Here is a 24,740-nt window from a genome sequence, read left to right as displayed (position 1 = left end):
CTCAGACAGGACTGACAACACTGCCTGGGATTTCAGTAAAATATATCGGTATTTTGGTGTTGGAGGGGTATAGCCAAAGTAACTTAAAATTCCAATAAAAATCCAGTGAAAAGTTCAATAACAAGTCCGTAAATAAAGTCCAACTTATAGCCAGGGGAATTAAAGGGAGAGGGATTGTTGGACAGGCTGTGGTTACTCAAGGGGGGCAGTGGGCAATAAATGGTAGCATCAGCGGCAGCTCCCTTAGAGTAAAGCTGAACTCTGTAAACAGGGAAAGAGAAAATAGGGGCGCCAATCTAAGTGCAGCATTAAAAGTCATTTATTGCAAGGTTAAAAATATTAGCAACTCACTAGACATAAGTTGATAAAAGGCATGTCACCTTCGTACGGGGTCCTGAAGGATCGAGAATCCGGCACAGCGAGTCTGGGCGTCCCATTGGTAGTTGAGAGCAGGTTCTCTGAGGCACAGGAAGCATCCGGCCACGATGAAGGAACCAGCCTGGAGCGGAGATGGCGCTGGAGTAGACATGATGTCAGAGCGTGATGGCGTGAAACAGGGGGCGGTAATGCGTTTCGAAGCGTAGCTTCTTCTTCAGACCTCCTAAAGGCCTGAAGAATAAGCTGTGCTTGGAAACGCGTTACCACCCGTTTCACGCCATCTCGCACCGACGTCTGACGTCACGTCCGCTCCAGCGCCATTTGTGCTCCAGGCTGGTTCTTTCATCGCGGCCGGCCGCTTCCTCAGCCTCAGGGAACCTGCTCTCAGCTATCAACGGGATGCCCAGACTCGCTGTGCCGCATATCGGCTCCTGGATCCTTCAGGACCCCGTACGAGGGTGACATGTCTTTTATCAACTTATGTCTAGTGAGTTGCTAATATTTTTAACCTTGCAATAAATTCCTTCTAATGCTGCACTTAGATTGGACCTATTTTCTCTTTCCTTGGGATTTCAGTGCAGCAGAGGCAGTGGTGTCAGTTCACTAAAAGAGGTCATGAGCACACTGGATTTCGGACACGGTCAACAGGTATTTTTTGGTACTTTTTTAATGAGAAATAAAATATAGGGAACTGTGCACATATTGAAGAGATGTACTTAATACTTTTTTTTTTTTTGTAACTTTGACCAGACATACGCCCTCAGAGACTATATGACCCGTGCTGTTTGTGAGGCCCCCTACAGGCTAAAAATGGTGCATACACTGTGCTTTACTATTGCATACATGAGACTGTGATATATACTTTTTCTGTACTGATTGATGTAAAACGGTTTGGAAAATGAACAATCACTGCAGAAAAATGCACTCTTCTCTCACTATCTACCTTTACCTCCCTGGAGAAATGTGATGGTGCTGGTTGTCCCAGCTCTGTGCAAATAAAGTTTTATAACTGCTTATCATGTGTTTTCTTCTGGCCATTTCATTCATATTCCCTGTAAGGCCTCTGTCCTGGTTCAGACTTGAGTCGCACAGAATTGCATGATGATGGAAATCACATTGTTCTCAATGATGTCCATTCACATGAATGCAACTCAGTATGGAGCAATTTTGGAACTTTGATGCTATTCCAGAACAATTTTGGCCCCATAGAGTTCAAAGGAATCACACAGAAATTGCACGTATATTCGATTCTGATGCGATCTGGAAAGTGATTTCATGTTTTTTAACCTTCAACTCTTTATCCAGGTAAAGCAGCAACACCTTGACTACTAGGGATGAAACTGCATGAAATCATGTCAAAATCACTCACAAGTCGCACTTCAAATTTATTTATTACAGGTACACTGTCAACTTACGCAGCGCTTTACATATATATTGTACATTCACATCAGTCCCTAACCCTCAAGGGGTGTACAATCTAAGGTCCCTAACTCACATTCATACATACACATACTAGCGACAATTTAGACAGGAGCCAATTAACCTATCAGCATGTCTTTGGAGTGTGGGAGGAAACCGGAGTACCCGGAGAAATCCACGCAGGCACAAGGAGAACATGCAAACCCCAGGCAGGTGGTGCCGAGGTTGGCATATGAACCAATGACCCTAGTACTGCCAGGTGGAAGTGCTAACAATTTAGCCACAATCTCCTCAAAAACGCATTGCACTTGTTTGAACCAGGCCTTAGAGTCCTGGATCGGGATTCTTGATCCAGCTGGTTACAGTCAGATCAGGAAACATCATGGGGTTGATTTACTAAAGGTAAAGAGGCTGTTCATTTTGCCCATCAGTTGAATCAGTGCCACCTAACAGTGCAGCCTCATCAGTGTCACATATCAGTGACTCCTCATCAGTGCAGCCTATCTGTGCCAATCAGTGAAGGAGACAAATTACTTTTTTAAAAACTTTATAACAGAACTAAAAAAGCTAAAAACTAAAAAAAGTTTGGTCTTTTTTGGTTTGTTTAGCAAAAAATAAAAACCCCACTGGTGATTAAATACCACCAAAAGAAAGCTCTATTTATCTAAAAAAAAAGATAAAAGTTTAGTTTGGGTACAATGTTGCATGACCGCACAATTGTCATTCAAAGTATAAGACTACTGAAAGCTGAAAATTGGTCTGGACAGGAAGGGGGTAAAAGTGCCCAGTAGGCAAGTGGATAAACCAGATACAGTGAAGGAAATGTGTTCAGCAGGATTTCTGGCTACCAGATGTCTTTTATACAGGTAACAAATTGAAATTAGAAGCAGTCTCTTAAAGGGAGTGCTGCTAATCTCATTTAATTACCTGTATAAAAGACACCTGTCCACAGGAGCAATCAAACAATCAGATTCCAAACTCTCCACCATGGCAAAGATCAAAGAGCTGTCAAAGGATGTCAGGGACAAGATTGTAGACCTACACAAGGCTGGACTGGGCTACCAAACTATGGCTAAGCAGTTGGTGTAATCATTCGTGAAATAGAAAAAACGCAAAACAACTGTCAGTCTCCCTAGGCCTGGTGCACCATGCAAGATCTCACCTCGTGGAGTGTCAATGATCATGAGAACAGTGAGGAATCATCCCAGAACTACATGTGAGGATCTTGTCAATGATCTTCAGCCACCAAGAAAACAATTGGTAACACACTATGCCGACAAGGATTGAAATCCTGAAGTGCCCACAAGGTCCCTCTGCTCAAGAAAGCAAATGTCTGAAGTTTGCCACTAAACATCTGAATGATGCAGAGGAGGACTGGTTGAAATTTTTGTGGTCAGATGAGACCAAAATCGAGCTCTTTGGCATCAACTCAACAAGTTTGGAGGAAGAGGAATGCTGCCTATGACCCCAAGAACACCATCCCAACTGTCAAACATGGTGGTGGAAACATTCTGCTTTGGGGGTGTTTTTTTGCTAAGGGGACAGGATAACTGCACTGCATCAAAGGGACGATGGACGGGGCAATGTACCATCAAATCTTGGGTGAGAACCTTCTTCCCTCAGCCAGGGCATTGAAAATGGGTCTTGGATTGGTGTTCCAGCATGACAATGACCCAAAACACACAGCCAAGGCAACAAAGGAGTGGCTCAAGAAGAGTGGTTTAGCCATTCTCCACCCCTTAATCCGATTGAAAATCTGTAGAGGGAGCTGAAAGTTTGAGTTGCCAAAAGTCAGCCACCAAACCTTAAGGACTTGGAGAGGATCTGCCAGGAGGAGTGGGCCAAAATCCCTCCTGAGATGTGTGCAAACCTGGTGGCCAACTACAGGAAACATCTGACCTCTGTAATTGCCAACAAAGTATTTGCCACCAAGTACTAAGTCATGTTTTGTGAAGGGGATCAAATACTTATTTCCCTTGTGAACATGCAAATCAGTGCATCATTTGTTAGACATGCATTTCTGCTGAATTTGTTGTTGCTATGCTCTCTCTCAGTGTTACAATACACCATTTGATTTTTAGACTGATCATTTCTTTGTGAGTGGACAAACATTCAAAATCAGCAGGGGATCAAATATCTATTTCCTTCACTGTATAACCAAAAATTATCATTTATTTTAATTATGTATAATTTATTTTTTAATATTATTAGTTTTTTTTTTAAATATACTGCCTGAAGATTTTTTTTTAATACACCATAAAGGCTGTAAAAGCAATCATTTCTCCTACTACGAGAGCTGCAGTTGGTCACAGCTTGTCACATGGTACAAGGCTGTTGTGAATAGCCTTGTAGCGTGTGATCTCTGTGATCATTCACAGATTTCACTAGTAGTTAGCAATGATGTCAGGAAGTGACATCTTGCTTACTACTATTCATGTGATCACTGAGGTCCCGTACAGCGATCGGTGTTCCGCTGTGTCCGGAGGACAAAGCAGACACCGGATCGCGGTACTGCGCACTCCCATGGAGCACACACAGGCTCAAAATGCAGGCGCCATTTATGAACGGCAACCCGCTCCTGCACTGCTCCCGCCCGGCCGTTTACGGACATGTGCTGGACGAGAAGTGGTTAAAAAGGTGACAACACTGTTCATTCTGCAGTGAAATCACACATGTAGACAGGGGATGGATATTGTCCATGCCTCTGTTATTGCATGGTCCACGGTTCAGATTTTAGGTCCTTCTCAGCCCTGACAAAGGGGGACTCCTACAGCACCTGAAACACGTTGACTTTCCTATGAAGATTTTTAAATAAAATCCCATTCTGAACTTTTAGTGGAGGAGTGGTACTTCTATTACTTTTTCTATATGGTATTGCACATCTTTTTATTTTATTTTGCCCACAGTCACATCAACCTATGCTTGGAGGCCAACATTAGAAAAGGTAATGATAAAACATCAAATGTGTTTATGTGTTAAAAATACAAAGTCATAATAATTAAGAGCATGAAGTGACACTGTCATTTTAAGTTGCATTACAGTTAAAAAAAACAAAACAAAAAAAAAAAACATATTTTGTAAATCCAGAAACGAGGCTACTGATTGTATGTGTTTTGGGATCACTCAAATTGTCCCAAAAAATATATTCTGCAGGGAGCTACAGTTAAAAGTCCACAGTGAAATCATGATACAGTTGGAAATGGCTTAGACAATCCTGAAATCCATGTGCAGATGAAACCATGCTTGATGCAAGCAGGTTAATTTTGCATCCTAAGTCCCAAGAGTTCCATTGTCCGCTGGAAGAAGGGCAGGGGTGGAGCCTGGATATGTGCAGGATACCTCCCTCGAGGATCCTTTGGCATTAACAGTTGGTGAAGGTGGAGGTGAAGAGGCATCCGATGCATCAGCTGGCTTGAAAAATGCATCTTACGAAGAATCCTCTCTTCTACCCGCTGGAGAAAACCAAGACAAAAATGAATCCATTTGTTACCACAATGTTCAGTAAACTTCTCTGGTGTTGGATAAATACAATGGATAGGTTTTCCTATTGAGATGATTTATTAAGATGGGAAATGTCTCCACTAGGGACACAAACAACAATACAATTTAAGCAGTGAAGAGGGGTTAGAACATCTGAAATGGTTTACTATCTGCGCCTTTCTGTCACGGTGATAATCCCTTTTATTTGGAGAACAGGAATTAAGGGGGAAGTCTATCAAACAGATTCACAGGCAGAAATAAAAGCCTGACAGAAATGTAATTCTTCCTCAAGCCATCTAAAGCTAGAGAAACATTTTGGTTGAGTTTAAAGCCCAGGCTCACCCCTGCAGCCCGAGTTGTTTTGTTTACTTTTGCCCTGACTGGGTGACCATTTGCCTAGAGTTGAGCTTTCATTTTGGCTGTCTGAAGTGAAATTATGTCTCCCAATGAGTCTGGAATGCCAACGGGGCCCAAATGATTATCATCACTTTTTCCTCTTCAATGCCGTAGTATGTTATTAAATAAAAATATATTTTCTTGTGTTTATTTTTTATTATAGGTCTCGTCATAAACATCATTTTAAACAAAACAGAACTCTAGGCATATACCTACAACTACAATACAGAGGAGATGGTATCAAAAGGTTTGGGGACTACCACTGTTTACAAGAAAGTACTTTGTCTACGTTCACACACTTCCACCTTCAACATAGTCCCCTTGCAAAGCAATACAGCGCTCCCAGCGTTCCGGTCACTTCTGGAATGTGTCCTGGAGGTCTTTTCAAAGCGCATCAAGCACCTTCTGCTATTCTTGGATCTCTTCTTTACGAAGAGGGTGAAGTCTGCAGGAGCCAGATCTGGTGAGTGCAGAAGTGAGATCATTGCAGCCTGGGGTCGAACTTGGCAGCAACATGCCACATGTTCAAATTACACAAGAATAGCCTGGACTGCCTTGATGTTTCTTCAGGGGTGCCTTGGCCAAATGCCTAAAAATTGCCCAAAACCTGTACACAAGCTTGCCTTTTAGTTACACAAAGCCACAGGGTTTTCATTGTGCAACATTATGACCTTCTTAGGTGCCGGCGTCCTGACAACCATCAGTTGAAAAGCAGGATGTCAGCTGCCTGCACAGCATCCTAGTTTGACCCTTCCCTGCCCACCTCCATCAGTGCTGGGGTCATATTAGCTCAGTGATGGAGAAAAACTGAGGGAGAGGAGAAACATGGGAATACTAGTCAGTACCAGTGTGCAAAAGTGTATTTGCTTTGGAAGAATGAATCCCCTCTAATGTTGGGTGTCCTACATGTGTGGATGTTGCTGCGTTATATAAAACTTTTCACTTTTAGAATGGGGTGCCTCAAGACTGTCCATCATTTTAAAAGGGTGCCGCGGGACTGTCCATTTTTAAGGGTGCCGCGGGACTGTCCGTCATTTTTAAGGGTGCCGCGGGACTGTCCGTCATTTTTAAGGGTGCCGCGGGACTGTCCGTCATTTTTAAGGGTGCCGCGGGACTGTCCGTCATTTTTAAGGGTGCCGCGGGACTGTCCGTCATTTTTAAGGGTGCCGCGGGACTGTCCGTCATTTTTAAGGGTGCCGCGGGACTGTCCGTCATTTTTAAGGGTGCCGCGGGACTGTCCGTCATTTTTAAGGGTGCCTAAACTGAAAAAAAGGTTGAGAAACACTGCCGTAGGATATACCGACAATGGCAGCAATGTTGTGGATTGTTCTCCAATGATCATCATGCACAAATTGCCGATTGGTTTCGACATTTTCGAGGGTTGAGCTTGTTGAAGGTCTTCCTGATCTCTCCTCGTCTTCCAGTGATGTTCTTCTGCTCTGCTCTCGTGTGCTACTCGAAACACTTCAAACAACTCATTGCAGCATCGCCATAAACTTTCTGAATCATGTCAAATGTCTCTGTAGCAGATTTGTCCAGTTTCAAACAGAATTTCACGTTTGCCCTTGTTTTTTGTTTTTTTTATTGCAGTAGTTAACACTTACAGACCTTATTCCCCTACACCCCCTGTGACTGAAAAGTGAATAGAAAAGCAGTAGGTTTGATAGGCTGAACTCTGGCACTTCACTCTCTCCTCCTATCGGGATACGCCACAGCAAAAGGAAATGCAGCAAACATTACTGCCATCTTTATGCTGTTTCTCTTACTCCCAGTCTGAGCTCTGCTGTTCGGGGAACACTGAGTCACATTCAGGCACTTACACGGCTTACATTAACCTCTTACCGTTCACGTAATGCAAAATGAGTGGGCTTTAGAACCCACGCATCTCATATATGCGTCCGTGGGAGGCAGAGCTTTATGAATTGAAGGCGTGCTCACTTCGTATACCCAGCACAGTGACCAAGCTATCAAAGATAGCCTTTGGTCTCTATAAGGGCTCATGTACACAGGGTGTTTGGAAAACTCTTCTGAACGATGGAAACTGACTGCTGGAAAACGTAGGTTAAAAAAACGTCAGTTTAGCTGCATTTGCATACCGCATTTATGCACGTTTGTGTTTAGAAGCATTTTTAAAAGATAACCTCAGGAGACCTTCCCAAACGCCCAGAATGCACTGAAAAATAGTAAAAAATTAACTATTTCAGACATTTTGAGAAGAATAGAGAGCAGAAGCAGAGAGAGCAGTATTTGTTGAGATGACCTGTCTTTTCTGGTTGTATTCACTATGGATCCCATCATGAGCATAATGAGGTGCGTTCTACCATTGTTTCCTTCACGCGAAACCTGGAACTGACTGCGCTGGTGTGCCGGGTCCATTTGAATACATGGAAAACGCTTTGCATGCATTTCTGATGATGAAAAAAGGCTCTGGACAGCATCTGGACATGGAACAGTTAAAAAAAATGCTTCTAAACGCAAATGCTTATAAACGCAGTTAACCGCGTTTACAAGCGTTTGAAACGCTGGTAAAATCTACTCCAGTTTGCCGCGTTCAAAAAAACAACTGGAAACTCAACTGCCTGTAAACGACTCTGTGTACATGGACACATAGGAAAACATGAAGGAGAGTTCATGGGCTGCTGAAAAAAATGCTGAATGGCTCCTGAGTCAGTTTATCAGCTGCAGTGTACATGAGCCCTTAATGATTGGAAGCTGGCAGGACTGGCTCACAATCACACAACCACTGATAGGCAATTGCAATGGTCACACGATCGGCTGGTCTTTCCCACCCACCAGGCATAAAGACCCTGATACAGAGACCCTGGGCTGGGCTGGAAGGGGTTACAAAATACACGGAATGATAACAGAGCTGCATTCAATTGTGTCTTATACTGTATCTGCCTGGAGTTCACATTTCGGCAAAGAGCAGCAACGCTTCACATTGTAACATTTTGTATACTGGCTCTAGAACATTATTTATACTGGAAATGTGCCAGGTACTCTTTAAGAAAATCAGCCAAGCATCTACCTGAGTTTGTGGAAGAGCCACATCAAAGGGGATGTAGATGTCCTTTCCCAAAATCTTTGCTACCCGCATGCTGTACGTGTGATCGCCAAGTACTGGACAAAACTTCAGGGTGCATTGAACCAGCAGCTGGTCTTTAAAGACTGAAAATAAAAAGTAGTAAAAAAATATAAAATAATGATAAATGCAAATAATCCTCCCCAAAAGGAGCTATTCCATTTTTACGTGACTGTAAGACAGTGGTTTCCCAACTGCGGCCCGGGGGCCAGATGTGGCCTTTTTCTTGGCTTTATCCAGCCCTTGGGACACTATTTCCCCCACTGTCAGGAACAGTGGGGGATACTGTAATTCCTGACAGACAACGGGACACCCACATTCTCCCCACTGACACCAATGATGGGACACTATTCCTCTCACTAACAAGGACGGGGCACTGCTCCTCCCGCTGACACCAATGACGGGGCACTGCTCCTCCCGCTGACACCAATGACGGGGCACTGCTCCTCCCGCTGACACCAATGACGGGGCACTGCTCCTCCCGCTGACACCAATGACGGGGCACTGCTCCTCCCGCTGACACCAATGACGGGGCACTGCTCCTCCCGCTGACACCAATGACGGGGCACTGCTCCTCCCGCTGACACCAATGACGGGGCACTGCTCCTCCTGCCGACACCAAAGATGGACACTATTCCTCCCATTGACACCAATGATGGGGCACTATTCCTCCCGCTGACACCAATGATGGGGCACTATTCCTCCCACTGATACCAATGATGGGGCACTGCTCCTCCTGCCGACACCAAAGATGGACACTATTCCTCCCATTGACACCAATGATGGGGCACTATTCCTCCCCCAGTAATAACGATGGAGCACTATTCCTCCCCCAATAATAATGATGGGGCACCATTCCTCTCACTGATACCTCCGATGGGGCACTATTTCTCTCACGAATAATGAGGCACTATTGCTTCAACTGACACCAATGAAGGACCACTATTACCGGCTACAGTCTAGCCCCCCTAAAGTCTGAAGGACAGTAATCTTGCCCTTTATTTAGAAATATTGGACACCGCTGCTGTAGATAATGTTCAACACATTGGAGGGGGGGGGGGGGATAAACAAAAAAAGAAAAATGAAATGCACATCTTTTACCTGCTAAATAATGTGCATTTATTATTTTTTTGTAAACGGTAGTAAACTGGATAAAACAATCTTTATGTATCCTTTGTTACTTCTGATCTCCTGCAGCTTCTTCCTGTCTACATGCACTCCAGTGATGGCTGCATGACATTTCTCAGGGTGGGTTTCCCGATGACAGCAGTAGACCATGCCTGTGTGATGTGGGTTCAAACAGCCACTTGTAATCTCTGTAAGAGGTCGTGTTACAGTGTGACAACACAGGAGCACAACTGGTAGACAAAGACAGAGCGTTGTCGCCCTCTAACAGGAAGTGCCTGCACAAGTACTGTACATTCATGGCAGGATCAGCAGGAATGATTAGAATGAAAGTTGCAGATATGAAAAGCTTGTATGTGATTTTAGCAATTGGATTGACATTTAACCTCTTCACGCCGGCCGAACGCAAAAGTGCGGCCTCCCGGCGTCTGGGCCTAGACGCTGAGCGGCTGCACATTTGCGTTCTATTAAAAAAGAACATATGTGCTGAGAGTGCACGCCCTGCGCGCTCCCAGGACACATGTCTGGTACTCACGGAAAGGTCCCGATCTCCACTTTTGATCGAGACCTTTCCCGATCATGTGACTGCGTGTCACGGCAGTCACATGATCCTAAAACCCCTCCCAGCTTCTGAAACCCTTATAAAGGGCCGGGAGGCGCCAGCACCAAGAGGTTAGAGCACTACGCACTCATTGAAAATATACTGTACATGGCCTTCAACCACAGGTGCGCTGCCTTTGCCCTCTGGCCTTGTTACATAGAGCAGTACAGGGGTTCTAGGACATGCAAACGTCTCACCACTGACTATCATTGAGCCTACAGAGCATTTCTGATGTACCTTTCATGGGCTGCAGCTGTAACAAAGAACAACCATCCACAGAGTCCAGAACCTTATAGAATGTACAGGTCTCCTTCAACTCTCTCCTCTCCAGGCTCCCTCTGGATGGATCAGTCACTGGAATGACCTGTACAAAAATCAAACTGCATCTACACAGAAAAATATTTCAACACATCTGCTTATTTCATACCTCCTTCCCCCAGCAACATGTTAATGACATTTGTAAATAAAATCTTTTCATTGCATACCTTATTTTAGACCCAGTGACATTATCACTGGGTGTCTGTGCTTCTCTATGCAGTGCAGGCAGGTCATAGCTATTGTGAGGGGCCAACAAGGTGCTGTACATACAGTAGTTCCCTGAATACACCACAGCCCCCTGCTTCAGTACTCCTCTCAAGAGCCCTCAGTCCCTAAGAAAACAATGAGCTGGTTCTTGGGAGGAGTTATGCAAATATTAAAGCGTCTTAATTATTGGGAGCAGTGGGCATTCTGAGTCAGGCTTTATTTGTATGCAGACCCCCCCCCTAGGTAACACCCCCAAGTGTTCCTGAGCCTGCATGATTGGAAAAAACTGAAATCCAATGAATGAAAGGGTTGGGCCAGGGACATTCAGGCTGGGGAGGAAAGGCCTAAAGGGTGCTGAATGTCCTCCAGCCAGAAAACGAGACAGGCCCCATGTGACCTGCTTCTAACGAACAATGGGAGAAGCCAGAGGCGTCCCTAGGTGCGATCACACTTGGTGACACCCCCTCCGACGATCCCCGCAGAATAGATCGGATCTGCAGATTGAGCATAATGGATCAGACTACAATCCATTATGCTCAATCCGCAGATCCAATCCATCCTGCGGGGATCGTCAGCTTTCTTTACAACTTATCTTTTCTTGGAGCGGGTCCGGGACAACTGCGCATGTCCTGGTTTCAGGCACGATCAATAGATCGATTGATCGTGCCTGAAACCAGGACATGTGCAGTTGCTTTAGGGGGACATATCTACATGGGAGACACATCTTGCCGATACACTGGTGTCACCCCGCAGGATCGTCCGCATGCAACCTATACGGGGCGAGACCGGACCCGCTCCAAGAAAAGGTAAGTTGTAAAGAAAGCTGACAATCGTCGGCTTGCTTTACAACTTACCTTTTTGTGGAGCGGGTCCAGTGTCACCCCTTGCGGTCGGTGTCACCCGGTGCGAACCGCACCCCCCGCACCTGCCTCGGGACGCCACTGGGAGAAGCTCACAGTGTGCAGTGAAATCAGAGTAAGCAATTACAGTACAGGAGAGGAGCTGTACAACAACAAGACTGAAGGGAAGGCTGGAGTTCAGCTTCAATCCCCGAAGGGCCACAAGCTGCTCAAATCCAATGAGACATCAAATCAACTTACCAGCCTTAGATCTTTAATACTTTCCTCCTTCAGAGATACTTTTACATCCCCTTCCGCTGGGTCTGGCACTCCTAAAGTGATAACACTGAAAAATAAGTGGCCATTATTTATAAGAAGTCTTTATTCAAATCCCAGCCACGACACTAATTACATGGAGTATGCATGTTCTCCCTGTGCCTGCGTGGGTTTCCTCCAGGTACTCTGGTTTCCTCCCAAACTCCAAAGACATGCTGGTAGGTTAATTGGCTCCTGTCTAAATTGGCCCTAGTATGTGTATGTATGAATGTAAGTTAGGAACCTTAGATTGTACACCCCTTGAGGGTTAGGGACTGATGTGAATGTACAAAAATATATATACATATATATATATATATTGCTGCATAAATTGATGGCGCTCTATAAGTACCTGAAATATATAATGAGTAGGATGTGTTAAACGATAACGATATTGTGAACGAAAAATTGTCGTTTTGCATACGAACGATCGATTTTCTATGCGGTGGTATGACAGTCGTACAAAAAAAATCAATCAAGCGCTATCACGCATGAGCGGAAACAGAAGATAACCCGGATGTTTATATCCAAGGAATCTTCGTAAACATGAAGGAAAAATCCAAATGTTAAAAGTAGATTGTGCTAATGAGATGATGAAACCAGAATTCTGCAGATTATATTTTATGTATCACTATTTATGTATATAAGTCATGTAATAAACGATATTATACTCATTGCTGGTAATCGTGTATATCGCTCGTTCTGTCCGGAAGGGCGTGGCTACAAGGTCACACGCACACCGCATCACTTTCACTTGTACGGAAGACGTCAACACTACGTATTGCCCAACAATTTTTTTTAGATTGGTTAATGTGGCCCACGATTTCGACCAGCGAACGAACGCCTCTTGGTCGTCGGATGACCGATCAGTTGATTTTCTAATCGTGTATTCCCACCTTAAGGCTCACCCTTGCCATTAACAGCAGCGTTGTCAGCCTGCTGTGTTCACTCCTTCAGATGGTCATTGGGTTGTCTAACAGTTCTATCAGATAAGCAGCCTAATGGCCAACTAAAGCCCAGTACACATGTACCAAAAGTTGGCCAGTTCAGCAGGAACCGGTCAACTTTCAGCACATGTGTATTGCTGTCTTCAACAGAATCCGGGCTAACAAGAGTACACAGCATGCTGACAATGCGTCTGCTAACTTTGAGGAACCAAAAAAAAATAAAAAAAAATCTAAAACCTTAAAGAGATCCCTTGCAAAGCAAAGCAACAGCTTCATCTACCTGCCCCCTCAACTGTTCTATTTGGCTGCCAGAAACAAAGAAATGAAGCCCTGTGTTTGAGTCTAGAGCTTACACAGGGCTTAGGACTCTGTCTGCCTCCATGTGACATCATTGGTGGCTGTGCGACCAATCACCATTGCTGCAGGTCACATGCTCCCTGTATTTGGAAGTTTTATTATTATAATACAGGATTTATATAGCGCCATCAGTTTGCTCAGCGCTTTACAATATAACGGGAGACAATACAGTTCAATACAAGAGGGTTAGGAGGGCCTGATCCTGGGAGCAGGGGCGGACTGACCATTTGAACCTCGGGCACTGCCCAAGGGCCCGGGGTCAGTAGGGGGCCCCATGAGATGCCCCTGGTACCTTTGTCATAGTCTTTTTTCAGTTTGGGCAAGGACACAGGGGCCCCATGAGTTGTCAGTCCGCCCCTGCCTAGTACTCTACTATCTAAGACGTATGTGTTATTTATGTTTCTTCACAGAACGGCAGTACAAGATGCTGAGTAGACTGGCACAAAAACCTTCATTCAAATATATTCCTCAGTAGCAATCGACTATATAAAACCACTATGTGTACTAAATGCCAGATATTACTTTGTAAAAGCAGCAGTGACATCACTGTGCTGTACAAATCCTATGCATAGAGCAGAGATGTGGGAAAGGTCCAGCAAGCTCCACCCATTACAGGCTGCCTGCAATAAACTACAGGAGGAGGCGGAGACAAGACCAGTCACCCTGCACAAGGAGAGAGCAGCAGTGACCGGTCTTTATTACAGGAAGCCAACATTTCACACTGGAATACTGCACAGATCTTGAAGAAATGCACAAAGCGCACCAAAATACAAGAAAAAATAAACATGACGAATGTATTTAGGCAATATTTACTTATGCCCGAGTTCAGTTGTTGCTTTGCCCTATACAGGCTCACTTGGATTCTTTTGGCATCGTACATAATGCTCACACATCTTGGGTATAACTTACAGGACTTGAAGACACAAACTCACCAGAACGTTGTAAACGGTTTCTTTGCTTTCCGACACCGAGAATAAAAATCTTCAAAGTGCTTGGTTGTCACATGGCAGGTGGAGAGGAGGACGAGCCCGGAGCTCTCCCTACAGGAGAGACAAGGAGAACAGATGACAGCCATCCTACAGAAGTGCACTCATATGGGTTACATGTCTGGTGGGGTGGGACATAAAGATGGCCATACATCACTAGAATGCCTTTTGAAAATGTTATTTCTTTGGCACATTTGTTTCATTTTCTAATGGTTAGTGGAGTCAAGTCGATGTTCGTTTGTGACATTACTGATGAGAAAATTTGAAGGAAGCTCTTGGGAGGAGTTATGCAAATATCAAAATACCTTGATGGGTGTTGCTAGGTGGGCTGTGTTTGCATGCAGATCGTCCTAGGTAATGCCTACATGTAATGCTGAGGCTCCATGATTGTAAAAACTGAATTCCAGAGATTGAAAAGGTGGGCCAGGGAGAAAAGTGCTAGATGATGCTGGATGTCCTCCACTCAGAAAATGAGGCAGGCTCTATTTGAACTGCTGCAGCTTCTAATGCACATCGTGAGAAGCTCACAGTGTGCAGTGAAATCAGAGGAAGCAATTTCAGTCCAGGCGAGGACGTAATCTGGAGCCTAGGGCAGGGGTGTCAAACTGGCAGCCCTCCAGCTGTTGAGAAACTACAAGTCCCACCATGCCTCTGCCTTTGGGAGTTATTCTTGTAATTGTCAATATTGCAATGCCTCCTGGGACTTGTAGTTTGGCAACAGCTGGAGGGCCACCAGTTTGACACCCGTGGCCTAGGAGAAACATGCCAAACTGTCCCCCCGCCCCCCAAGATGTATAACCATTATGTGTCAGCAAAAATCCCCCCCCCCAAAAAAAAGTAAAAAAACAAACAAAAAAACAAAAACAAAAACTGAGCACTAATTTGCATGCTTACTAGCTATGCATGACCACAGTGCCCAGGGCAGCTGCCCCTCCTGCCCACCCCTTGTCCCGGCCCTGTATACAACTGTGCAAGACTGAATGGAAAGCCGGAGTTCTGGCTGGAGGCTGTAAGAATGTGACTACCATACACAGAAAATAAATAATAATAATATCACATATGTACTTAGGTGCTGCTTTCACAACATGCAGTTCAGGTTCGACCTCCAACAACTGCTGTAGATCCGGTAGTAGAGACACCAGAGAGATCTCCTCTGAAGTTCCTACAGATAAAAGGAAACATTGTTAACAGGAAATGAGAATAGATGACACCACCGCCATACAGGGAAGGATCTGATTGGCTAATACAGACACTGCTCTAACCCCAATCTAATATATTGCTACATGCTGGATGACAGCTGACATCACACACATGTCCCTTTGGGGAGATTTCTCTTCACTTCCTGTCCCGAGGAGACAAAGGAAGTAAGAGGAAATCACCTGGTGTCCCCATTGGAAGAGGTCTTCACTATTCCTGTTTTGGTGACAGCTGTAAAAATTTCCCATTACTTTCTGTCCAAGTGTGGATGGTCATCAGGACAAATAGAGAGGGTGAATCTCCCCAGTATTCTGCACTCCATCTAAAAAAAAGAAAAAAAAAAAAGAAAAAAAAACAAACAATTGGCTTTAGATACTTTAAAGGTTTAGTTCAACTTCTCAGAAAGAAAAAAAAAAAAAAAGAAAAAAAAGGTGACCGAACACCCTGCCTACCTCCCGTTCCCCGTTGTACTGATGAGCTGTCAGTACACACACAGGCGGTGTAGTGTTCCAGAGATTCTCCCTCTTCTCTCTGCAGGGCTTCCGGGATGGATGATTTGTGCTGGTGCTGACCAATCAGAACCATTCTGATCCATCCTGGAAGTGATGCACAGAGAAGAGCAGAGATTTCAAATCACCAGACTGCTATACTGGCTGCCTGGGCACTGACGGCTCATCACACAAAGAGGTAAGTACAGAGGGGACCAGGGGGAAGGTGGGGAGGCTGTACGGTGTAAGTTCACCTTTTCATTGTCTCTTAAAGGTTGAACTTACACTTTAAGCTCCGTTCACACTGGGAGTTTTGAGTCGCGGGCAGAATCAGCGTGATTCTGCCCATGATTTTCATAGCGCTCTGCTATACTGACAATAACTATATTCCCTTCGCACACATTCCTGGCAGTACGGCTCATCAATAGAGGGCGCTGTACTGACTGCCAGCTGGGACTGGAAACACCATAGGAAAAACGTACATATTCAGTGCATTATTGTTTAAAATAATTTATTAAAGAAACAAAAATAGGTATCATACTCACAAAGGTTGGCTCTGAGGAAGAGGTTGCGTCCTCGAAACGCGTTAGCCAGTTGGTCATCCAGGGTTCCATCGTATGGACTCAGATGTTGTTTGGATCATACATCTTGTTCAGTTTGACATGCCTGTGTTATTATGTCTATTGTGAGTATGATACCTATTTTGTTTCTTCAATAAATTATTTTAAACGATAATGCACTAGGTCGGTGCGTTCTTTTTCTGTTTCTCCATTTGTATCCAGTGTATTCGGACCACCCCGGTCTGTTGAGGGCAGCAAGCAGTGCATATTCCAGAAAATTCCAGAACATTCCTATTGGGTCTACTGAGTCCTTTCCTAGCGCAGGAGTAAAGTGTTTGTTGTGTTAAACGTACATATTCGTCAGCACAGCACGGATCTCGATATGGTCCAAAAAGGTTTTCATTCCAAAAAGATCACATCGCAAAGAAAAGTGCAGCATTTCGGAGTCGTTCAGGACCCCTTCGTCACCCCTTCAAATGCCTGATGAAGGGGTCCTGTGAGGCTCCGAAACGTTGCACTTCACTTTGTGATGCGATCTTTCTTTGTGATGCGATCTTTTAGATGCCATTCATTTTAATGGCACCCTAAAGCGTGGTGCGGTTCTGCCATAAACGTAGAGCAAAAATTTGCGCTACAATCACAGCAAACCGCATCGTGCGAAGCTTGTCGCCCAAAAGAAGCTCCTTTTTGGGCAACGAGCTTCACGTGATGCAATTGCAGCACGATTTATTGCATGACAATCGTCGCAGAACCCCACTGCGTTTTTAGGTGCCTTTAAAATGAATGGCATCTGAAATTTGTGTTGTGCGATCTGTCATTTTAGCAGGGCGCTTTGAAATTGCAAAAACTCCCAGGCGTGAACGAAGCCTTAAAGTTGGCAGCAAAAAAAAAATAAAAAAATTTAATATATTCCTCAATAGCCAAATTGAATAAAAATCCATTTGTGTGCACCAAACGCCTTTAAAAACCGGGATATTACTGTGGAAACGTAGTGGTGACATCATCAGTGTGCTGTGCAGAGAGCAGAGCTGTGGGAGGGACCCAACAAGCCCCACCCACTACAGGCTGCCTGCAGAAAACAGTTGGGGGCAGAGACGAGACCAGTCACCCTGCACAAGGAGAGAGAGCAGCAGTGACTGGTCTTTATTACAGGAAGCCAAAGTTTCACTCTGGAATACTGCAGAGATGTGAAAAAAAATACAACAAAGCACAGCAAGATTCCAGGAAGAATGCACAGGGTGAATGTATTTAGACCATATTTGCTAATCCTGGAGTTCAGCTTTCAAGGTTCATGATCCGATCTCTGGCTTACATCAATGTGGAGTGGGGACAGGCTGTCATTACTGTTGTATACAATGGGTGTGTACCTGTGATCGACAGTCCTTGTGGTTTGTTAATGGCAAGGATCGGACCTAAAAAAAAACAGAACAATGCTGTAGTCAGTAAAATAAAAAAGGTATTCTAGATCTAAAACATTCAAAAGAGAGAAACTCAACACCTGGACTTTCAAGAAGGTGCCCCAAGGAGTAACACACAAGATGCCAATTGTAAAAATAGCAGGGGGGGGGGGGGGGGGGGGGGTCGGAGGGTTACCTCCCCGATTACTCTTTATTAATACTCTCCTAATCATTCTACATCTTTATTCTAGATCTAAATAGGAGAACATTAAGGGCTGCTGGATCACACCAATCACGGCGTGGGAACATACGTGGAAGTGCGTGTTTTCCCACACTGCACAGGGGCGTGCTGCTGGCTACAGATTTGCGGGTGCCACTAATTCTTAATGGTGCCCCCGTGCATCTTGGAAACGTGGGTGTATTCACAGCCACCAAAACACATGGTACCACAGTGATTTGGTGCGAAGCGATCTTAACCCCTTCCCGCCGGAGCCTCCTGGCCCTTTAAGAGTTTCAGACGCCGGGAGGCAGGGCGTGTTTTAGGGATCATGTGACTGCCGTGACGCGTCGGCACGGTGGTCACATGAGTAGGAAAGGTTCTGATCGAAAGAGCAGACCGGGACCTTTCCGTGAGTACCAGACATGGGTGCTGAGAGCGAGCAGGGCGCGTGCTCTCAGCACATATGATTTTTCTTACATGAACGCAAATGTGCGGCCGCTCAGCGTCTCGGCCCAGACGCCGGGAGGCCGCACATTTGTGTGCGGCCGGCGTGAATGGGTTAAAAGTCGCACCTGCCATACTTTTTTTTTTTGCATGGAAACATGCAGAACCATGGGAACCGGTCCTAAAGTCGAAGTTTAGTTAATCATTTGAGCACCGGAAGATTTTACCCCTTTCATGACCGGGTCATTTTTTTTTTTTTTTTGCTATTCAGCACTGTGCTAATTTAAACTGGCAATTGTGTCATCATGCAACACTGTACACAGATAAAATTTATATCATTTTTGTTCACACAAATAGGGCTTTCTTTTGGTGGTATTTGATCATCACTGGGATTTTTGATTATATAAACGAAAAAAGACAGACATTTAAAAAAAAAAAAAAAAATTTATAATAAATTATATATATATATATATATATATATATATATATATATATATATATATACACACACACACACACACACACACACACACAGTTGTGCTCAAAAGTTTGCATACCCTGGCAGAAATTGTGAAATTTTGGCATTGACATTGAAAATATGACTGATCATGCCAAAAATGCCCTTTTACTGAAGGATGATGATCATATGACGCCATTTATTATCACATAGTTGTTTGGCTCCTTTTTAAATCATAATGATAACAGAAATCACCCAAATGGATCAGAAGTTTCCCTCCCCTGGAATGTTTGGCCTTGGTACAGACACACAAGGTGACACACACGGGCTAAAATGCCTATTAGAAGTTAATGTCCCACATTTGTGGCTTTTCAAATTGCAATTAGTGTCAGTGTATAAATAGTCAATGAGTTTGTTAGCTCTTATGTGGAAGCACTGACTAGGCTGATCCATGAGGATCAGAAAAGAACTGTAAAAAGTCCTGCGTAACAAGGTAATGGAACTTTATAAAGATGGAAAAAGACATATAAAGATGTCCAAAGCCTTGACTATGCCAATCAGTACTGTTAAATCACCTATTAAGAAGGGGAAAGTTCGAGAATCTCTTGATACCAAGCCAAGGTCAGGTAGACCAAGAAAGATTGCAGCCATAACTGCCAGAAGAATTCTTCGGGATACAAAGAAAAACCCACAGGAAACCTCAAAAGAAAAACAGGCTGCTCTGGAAAAAGATTGTGTGGTTGCAGCTACAAAAACTGGTGATTGGACCGGAAATGGGAGCAGGTACCTGTCAAATTCGGGTACCCGCTCCCCCCCTGCCCCCCAAAGGTGCCAATCCTTAATGGGGAGCGGGGGAGCAGTCCTTAAAGCGGAACTTCCCCTTTTGGGTGGAGCTCCGCTTTAAAGCGGTTATCCTCCCACAGTGCTGGAAGTTCAGCAGCAGGAAGAGGACAGGGCAGCCCTGCACTGAAGACTTCGAAGGAATCCAGCAGCCTGCACATGGATGTCAGTGGGTGCTCCCAGGTCCGGTAGAGCGCCGTTCTTTGTGGTTTGGTTTACCTTCCTTGTAGACAACATTCTGAGCCAGATGCTGGCACAGCTCCTCCTTGCTGAGTCTACTGACGGTGACGACCCCCGGGTTCCTCAGGATGCTTTGCCGGTCTCGGTCTTCCTTCTTAACCTTCTTTGTTTTATCCTGTGTTTTCAGAATCTCCTGGTACCTACCGCAAGGGAAACAACACCGTGATACATATTTCCCAACGTAACCCTGGAACCCAACAGGGATGCACCAGTGCCGATACAGGTGTCAGTGCCAATGGAGAGAACTTATACTTGTGAAAATGCTCCCAATACCAGACACCAATACTTTGTGGCGCAAAATTACTGAGCGCAAATCCCACTGCAAAGAACCATATGTGATTTGAACAGGAATGCAATGCGATTCCTGTCCAAATCACATGCGGTTTCCCCACTGCTCCTGTGTGAAGCCAAGCTTGTTATCGTAACTTTGAGCCTGAGTTCACATAGGAGGGGTGGGGGAAACCTCCCTGCATGGCGGGTTCCACCAGCTCCTGATCTGACTGTTGACATCAGTGGCTGCGGCTTTGGCTTCTCCTGCCTCTCCCATGGCTCTCTCTCCCCAGCCTCCAACAGTTCCAGCCATCCAATGGACCTCTGCCTCATCCCCCCCTGGTCCCGCTGTACCAGATTGCCGATCCCTGCTGTCAGGAGCGGTGCGGGAAACCTCCCTGCACCCATCCCCGTTGTCACGCAACGAAAAGCCGCTTCACAGGTCTGGGGATTTGCAATCCCTGCGGCTTTCTCGCCTCTCCTTGCAGGGATGACTGTATGGGCTAGGTGGCTACTGATTGGTCAGCACTGTCACATGGACAGTGCTGACCAATCAGTAGCTGTCTAGCCTGTACTGTTATCCCTGCAAAGGGAGGAGAGAAACCCCCAAGGATTGCAAATCCCCAGACCTGTGAAGCAGCTTTTCGTTGAGTGATAGCGGGGATCGGTGCAGGGAGGTTTCCCCCACCCCTCCTATGTGAACTCAGCCTCAAAGTAACTATGACAAGCCTGGCTGTGTGGGAAACCGCATGCAGTTTGGACAAGGAATCGCACCACATTCCTGTTCAAATCACATGCGGTTCTTTGCAGTGTGATTTGCGCCCATTTATATTTATGATGCAAATCGCAGCGCAAAGTATCGGTATCTACCAATAAAAAAAAAAAAAAAGTGTATCGGTGTGTCAATAGAACCTACCTGACCTATAGACGTCCTATGGAGTGATGGAGTCGGAGGGCCCGATGAGACCCCCAGGGCATGACAGGGATTCCAGAACAATCATCCATTTATAGTTTCTTGTACACTTCCAGTTTCCAATAGGGTCAGTTCACGTTAATGTGATTTTCCAGTTGTAGGTGGAGCCTGGCGCTCAGAGTCATCCAATTTTTTCCTGAAGCTGACCATACACTGCACAATCTAATTGTACAATCTCCTTTACATCTGCCATCACTTATGTAGTGCAATGGCCTGCCTGGATACAAAGCGATTGGTTTCATTCAGTGAGTGCACATTATTCATGGTGTTGGGAAGTCTAATGACTGTATAGTCACATTGTAACCTGTATGATGGCCCTAAATGAGGTCATACAATCAGATTGCACAGTGCATGGCTAGCCTTTTACCTCCTGCATTGAGATCTCCCTGTTAAGAGTGCCTAGCTTTGTCCCCGCCAACCTGGAACCCCTCATAATGGGCACAGCAGGTGTACAGACCCGAGAACTCAGCACAGAGACGGTGGGAACCCCTCATAATGGGCACAGCAGGTGTACAGACCTGGGAACTCAGCACAGGGATGGTGGGAACCCCTCATAATGGGCACAGCGAGTGTACAGACCCAGGAACTCAGCACAGGGATGGTGGGAACCCCTCATAATGGGCACAGCGAGTGTACAGACCCAGGAACTCAACGTAGAGATCTCACTAATGTCTACCAAACTCTGAACTCTCAGTTTAGGGTGGAAGGACACATGCTTCACCTGCTATCCATGCAGGAGTTACAGGCGGTGCACTCCATCTGTCCTCTCATGTCCCCATAATTATCTACATAAAGGACTCACCAGGGCACTGAGTGCCTCCTCCTTGCAGAGGGGATGTGGAGGCCAGTAATGTGACGGATCAGCCCACACACAGGCAGACAGGTCCTCTTCCAGGGCAGAGCCATCACCTCCCTCTACCCATCAGATGTCAGCACAGCCCTACCCATGCCGAGGTGGATGGCTGCAGAACGGAACTCTGTTTTCTACAGGAAACACGTGACCTCCACTTTTTTTTTTTTAAATGAACTTTAATGTAAAACACTGGCAAAGTCTACAGAGTGGAGCTCCACTCGACAGAACCCGTGTCCTCCGCTACAACTTTTTTTGAATTAATTGAACTTTAATGTAACAAACAACTCATAGACACAAGGCAAGGAAGTGGAGGTCACGTGTTTCCTGTCACATATTGCCTGTGTATATTTTTCAAAGGGGCGTAGCTGCAGACTGGAGTTCCACTCTGGACAGGAAACGTGACCTCCACTCCAACTTTTTAGTGGACTCCACCTTTATTCTTTATTTAATGAACTTTACCCACTTGCCCTCCAGATGATTTGCCCCCTTTCCTGACCAGGCCATTTATTGCGATACGGCGCTACGGCGCTGCATTGCTTTAACTGACAATTGCGCGGTCATGCAACGCTGTACCCAAACTAAATTTACGTCCTTTTTTTCCCACAAATAGAGCTTTCTTTCGGTGGTATTTGATCTCCTCGGTGTTTTTTATTTTTTTGCGCTATAAACAAAGAAAGACTGAGAATTTTGAGAAAAAAGCAATATTTTTAACTTTTGTTATTAACCACTAGCACTAACACCCCCTTCCTGCCCAGGCCAATTTTCAGCTTTCAGCGCTGTCACACTTTGAATGTCAATTGCGCGGTCATGCAACACTGTACCCATATGAAATTTTTATCATTTTTTTGTGACAGAGAGAGCTTTATTTTGGTGGCATTTAATCACCTCTGGGGTTTTTATTTTTTCTTAAACCAAAAACCACTGAAAATTAAAAAAAAAAAAGTTTTTTCTTATTTTTTGTAATAAAATGTTGTAAATAAGTGATTTTTCTCCTTTACTAATGTGCGCTAATGAGGCTGCAGTGATGGGCACTGATAGGTGGCACTGATGGGCACTGATGAGGAGGCACTGGTAGGTGGCACTGATTGGCATTGACAGGCATCACTGATGGGCACTGAAAGACAGCACTCATATATGGCACTGATAGGCGGCACTGACTGGCACTGATAGGCGGCACTGACTGGCACTGTTAGGTGGCACTGACTGGCACTGATAAGTGGCACTGATTGGCAGCACTTATAGGTGGCACTGACGCACTGATGGGTGACACTGAAAAGCAGCTCAGATGGGCACTGATATGTGGCATTGATGTGGCACTGACGGGCACTGGCAGGTGGCATGGATGAGCACTGACAGCTGACATTGATGGACACTGACAGGTGGCACTGCTGGGGCTACACAGATCATCAGAGCACACTGCTCATCAGTGCCTTGATGATCAGTGCACATCTCCCCTCCGAGGAATGCCGATTACCGGCTCTGCTCTCCTCTGGAGCTGTCAGCATGACAGGTCGTGAGGAATGCCGATAACCGGCATTTCCCTATTTACATGCGATCAGCTGTGATTGGACACAGCTGATCACATGACCAAGCCGACATATTCGGCTCTTTCCATTGATCGGTGATCCGCTGTGTCCGAGGGACACAGCGCACCACCGATCGCCGCGGTGCGCGCTCCCAGAGCCGCACATGCACGGTTAGAATGGGAGGACGTCATATGACGTCCTCCCAGAACGAGAGAACCGCCTTGCGCCCGTCATTGTACTATATGGCAGGCGGGAGGCGGTTAAACATATCTAGAAAAACAAATTTAAAAATCAAATTTTGTCATAAATTTAGGCCAAAATGTATTCTGCTCCATATCTTTGCTGGAAAAAAAATCCCATTACGTGTAAATTAATTGGTTTATGTGAAAGTTCTAGCGTTTACATACAGGTCTCTCCCCAGTCAGTGTTCCTCAGCGATCGCTGGGTCCCGCCAGGGAATCACTGGCTGGGACCCGATGATCAACAGCTGTCAATGCACGTGTGCCCCCTACCCGGAAGTGCAAAATCATGTATATATACGTGATTTTGCACAGCCCTGCCGCCCTGTAGCTGTATTTCTACTATAGGGTGGCGGAAAAGTGCTTAATATAAAAAACAACCAATAGACACAACTCAAGGAAGTGGAGGTCACGTTTCCTGTGTAAATGTTTACAGAAACACTGTGGTCTGTATTTTGGCAAACACCCAGAAGTGCGTTTCAATATACAGGACACTGCAAAGGTAAGTATAGTGCCTGTCCTATTACAGTGCTGTTAAATTTTTTGCAAGCTAACCTGTGGTGACAGGTCACTTTAATCGGCTCAA

General features: G+C 45.2%; 1 protein-coding gene across 1 annotated transcript; it reads right to left on the bottom strand.

Annotated features, from left to right (window-relative positions):
- Nucleotides 1-1,750: 1,750 nt before the first annotated feature.
- LOC149458588 (mitochondrial mRNA pseudouridine synthase Rpusd3-like) lies at nt 1,751-22,543 on the bottom strand. Its single transcript, XM_089682070.1, has 9 exons — nt 22,339-22,543; nt 20,273-20,433; nt 18,063-18,107; nt 15,516-15,612; nt 14,397-14,504; nt 12,107-12,191; nt 10,719-10,845; nt 8,702-8,841; nt 1,751-5,249 (listed from the first exon to the last, which is right to left on the bottom strand). The coding sequence occupies exons 1-9, from the start codon at nt 22,440-22,442 to the stop codon at nt 5,055-5,057; spliced, it is 1,062 nt and encodes a 353-aa protein (XP_089538196.1). The 5' UTR covers nt 22,443-22,543; the 3' UTR covers nt 1,751-5,054.
- Between the last annotated feature and the right edge of the window lie 2,197 nt (nt 22,544-24,740).

This window comes from Staurois parvus, unplaced genomic scaffold, assembly GCF_062004578.1.
Source record: "Staurois parvus isolate SC_StPar_1 unplaced genomic scaffold, SC_StPar_1.0 ptg000283l, whole genome shotgun sequence".
In the NCBI taxonomy this organism is placed as follows: Eukaryota; Metazoa; Chordata; class Amphibia; order Anura; family Ranidae; genus Staurois; species Staurois parvus.
The sequence above is the reverse complement of the archived record's forward strand: the minus strand, read 5'-3'. Positions and strand labels throughout refer to the sequence as shown.

What these genes read in the sequence shown, in the direction of transcription:
- LOC149458588 (XM_089682070.1), bottom strand. Translation starts at nt 22,442, where the DNA reads ATGGCTCTGCCCTGGAAGAGGACCTGTCTGCCTGTGTGTGGGCTGATC. An exon ending in AGGAGGCACTCAGTGCCCTG is followed by an intron (nt 20,434 to 22,338) that starts GTGAGTCCTTTA and finishes CCCTTGCGGTAG; the next exon opens with GTACCAGGAGATTCTGAAAA. An exon ending in ACAAGGACTGTCGATCACAG is followed by an intron (nt 15,613 to 18,062) that starts GTACACACCCAT and finishes TTTTATCTGTAG; the next exon opens with GAACTTCAGAGGAGATCTCT.